General features: G+C 61.6%; 1 protein-coding gene across 1 annotated transcript in view; it reads left to right on the top strand.

Moving 5' to 3' along the window:
- The first annotated feature begins 392 nt into the window (after positions 1 to 392).
- Positions 393 to 2,416, top strand: part of CDHR1 (cadherin related family member 1) — a 19,762-nt gene continuing 17,738 nt past the window's right edge. The window contains exons 1-3 of the mRNA XM_040624485.1: positions 393 to 447; positions 1,041 to 1,136; positions 2,097 to 2,242. Coding sequence (XP_040480419.1) covers positions 393 to 447; positions 1,041 to 1,136; positions 2,097 to 2,242 — 297 coding nt within the window. The remainder of the gene's footprint in view (positions 448 to 1,040; positions 1,137 to 2,096; positions 2,243 to 2,416) is intronic.

The following is a 2,416-nucleotide window of genomic DNA, read 5'->3' as shown; positions in this document are numbered from 1 at the left end:
GGGGGGAAGACATCTGGCCCCCTCCCCAGTGCCCCGGAGGGCTGCGAAGCTGGGGACCCCTCGGCGCCTGCGCTCCAGTCCAGGGCGAGGGGGGCGTGGTAAGGAGACGAGTTCGCCGCCACCCCTCCCCGCCCCGCCCGCGGCTGGGAGCCAGGCCCCGCACCTCCGCGCGCACTAATTGGTGTCTTCTGGCGGCTGGCGGGAGCGCTCCAGCTGCGCGGATCCGAGCGGTGTCATCCGCTTAGCGCCCTCGCGCCACCCGGCGCGCCCGCCCCGCGCCCCTCCCGCCGCCGCCCCCACCGTCGTCTCTGCACTCCGCGCAGCCCGGGGCATGCTCCGCGCTCCTGCGCCCGGCCCGGCTGCGGTGAGCGACGCTCTCCGCCCGCGGAGACATGAGGCGCGGCCCCGCGGCCGCCCTGGCCCTGGGGCTGCTGCACCTCTGTCTGGGTGAGTGGCCGCGGGCCCCCGAGGGCGGGGTCGGGACGGGGCGCGGGAGCCGGCACTGCCCGGGTGGGCGCCCAGGGAGAGCTCTGGGCAGTTCGCTTCCACGGTGGGCCTCGGGCGGGGGGACGGCACGGGGAGGGGTGGGGCGATCCTTCCACCTACCGGGTTCGGCAGTTACCCTGGAGACCCCGGATTTGGGGCCAGGACCCCCGCTGCCCTCAGCTTCTTCAGAAGCGGGGTGGGAGCGTTGGCGGCTGCCCTGAAGGCTGCTGTGGCAGGGGAGGGTGTCCCAGGTCCCTGTGTGACCTTGGCCAGGGCACTGCCACGCTCTGGGCGCGGGGTTCCCAGTCTGTCCATTGGTGGGTTGAGATTGGCCGCTGCCTGGATTCTAAGTGCCCCAGATGGTGCTTGCCCCCGAGCCTGAGCCTGCGGGAGGTGGTGGTGGAGAGACCCTCTCCGCAGCTCCCAGCCCAGTCTGTCGGTGTGCTGGGGTTGGGGAGGGGACTGCCAGCCTGGGCAGACTGGGCAGACGTGTGACCACGCTGGTGTGAAGCTGACCTTCCCTGTGTCTGTTCTCCTGCCTGTTCTCTTCCTAGCCCAGGCCAATTTCGCCCCGCACTTCTTTGACAATGGGGTGGGCAGCACCAACGGAAACATGGCCCTGTTCAGCCTCCCGGAGGACACCCCTGTAGGTGAGTAGCCCAGGCACCGGCCCCCTGTTGGTTTCCCAGAGGGTGGCCCACGTTCCCCTGGACACAAGGACTGAACCCGTGACTCCTCTGAGCCTATGGAGACACCCAGTGCCAGGCTGTGGGCCCTCCTGGGGCGCCCTGTTTGCTCTCTGAATTCCCAGGGCAGTTGTAGGAAAGGAGGTCACGGCTGTCATGGAGACCTAAGCCCGGCCAGTCCTGGAGACCCGGCTCCGGGCCCAGAGACAGGACCACCCCAGACAGCAGGCAGCACTTGGCAGCATGATGATAACCCCTAGGCTTGGCCACAGCACTGGCCCTTACTCACTGTTGTGACCTTGAGCGAATATACTTACCTCCTGGAGCTTTGGATCTTTAGGCTTTAAACAGGCCTAAGAACATCCAACTTGCTGGGATATGCATGAGCAAGGGGGAAAGGTGGAAAGAGGAGATTCTCCCTTCTTCCCTCTCTCTCTGTCTGGGCTGGGAACCCTGAGCAGAAGGATAGCTGTGTAGAAATGCACCAATCAGGAACCCCTTAGGACTAATCCAGACATGGGGGCACAATGCTGCACCATGGGTCACTTCGCCTGCCTTAATGGCTCCTCCCTTTTCTCCCATCCCCCACACCCAGGGAACCCCAGTCTTGGCTCCTGGGACTTGAAGAGGCCCTGGAGTTAGGCACAGCAGACCTGAAGCTCTACTGTTATCTGTATTATGAATTACAATCCATGCAGAGACTGATACTAACATCTCACTGACAGTTAGGAAGAATGATGAGAAGGGGTGGGAAGCAGCCCACAGGGATGAGGCCTGCAGCCAATGCTCATCTCAGGGCGGGACCTTCAGCGATGGATTGAATACCCACCTTATAAACAGCCGAATCCCTGGTCCTGAACAGATGCCACTTTTAGGAAAATTTGGGTCCCAGATTCCAGTCTCCCCTTTTGTGTCTCCTTCCAGGTTCTCATGTATATACTCTAAATGGGACAGACCCTGAGGGAGACCCTGTCTCCTACCACATCAGCTTTGACCCCAGCGCTAGAAGTGTCTTTTCTGTGGACCCCAATTTCGGAAACATCACCTTGGTTGAAGAGCTGGACAGAGAGGTATGGAGAGGTGTGAGAAGTGCTGTCTCCCAGGTGTGCAGACAAACCTCTGTGGGCTGGAAGTTTCCCTAGAGGTCATCCCTGGAGAGGTCTTGTAAACCACAGAAAACTGACAGCAGATCAGGGCTGGAAAGAGTCTTTTTTTTTTTTTTTTTTTTTTTAAATTAATGTTTT

This window comes from Ursus maritimus, unplaced genomic scaffold (assembly GCF_017311325.1).
Source record: "Ursus maritimus isolate PB19 unplaced genomic scaffold, ASM1731132v1 scaffold_7, whole genome shotgun sequence".
Classification (NCBI taxonomy): Eukaryota; Metazoa; Chordata; class Mammalia; order Carnivora; family Ursidae; genus Ursus; species Ursus maritimus.
Note: the sequence above shows the minus strand (reverse complement) of the source record. Positions and strands in the feature narration are given on the sequence as shown.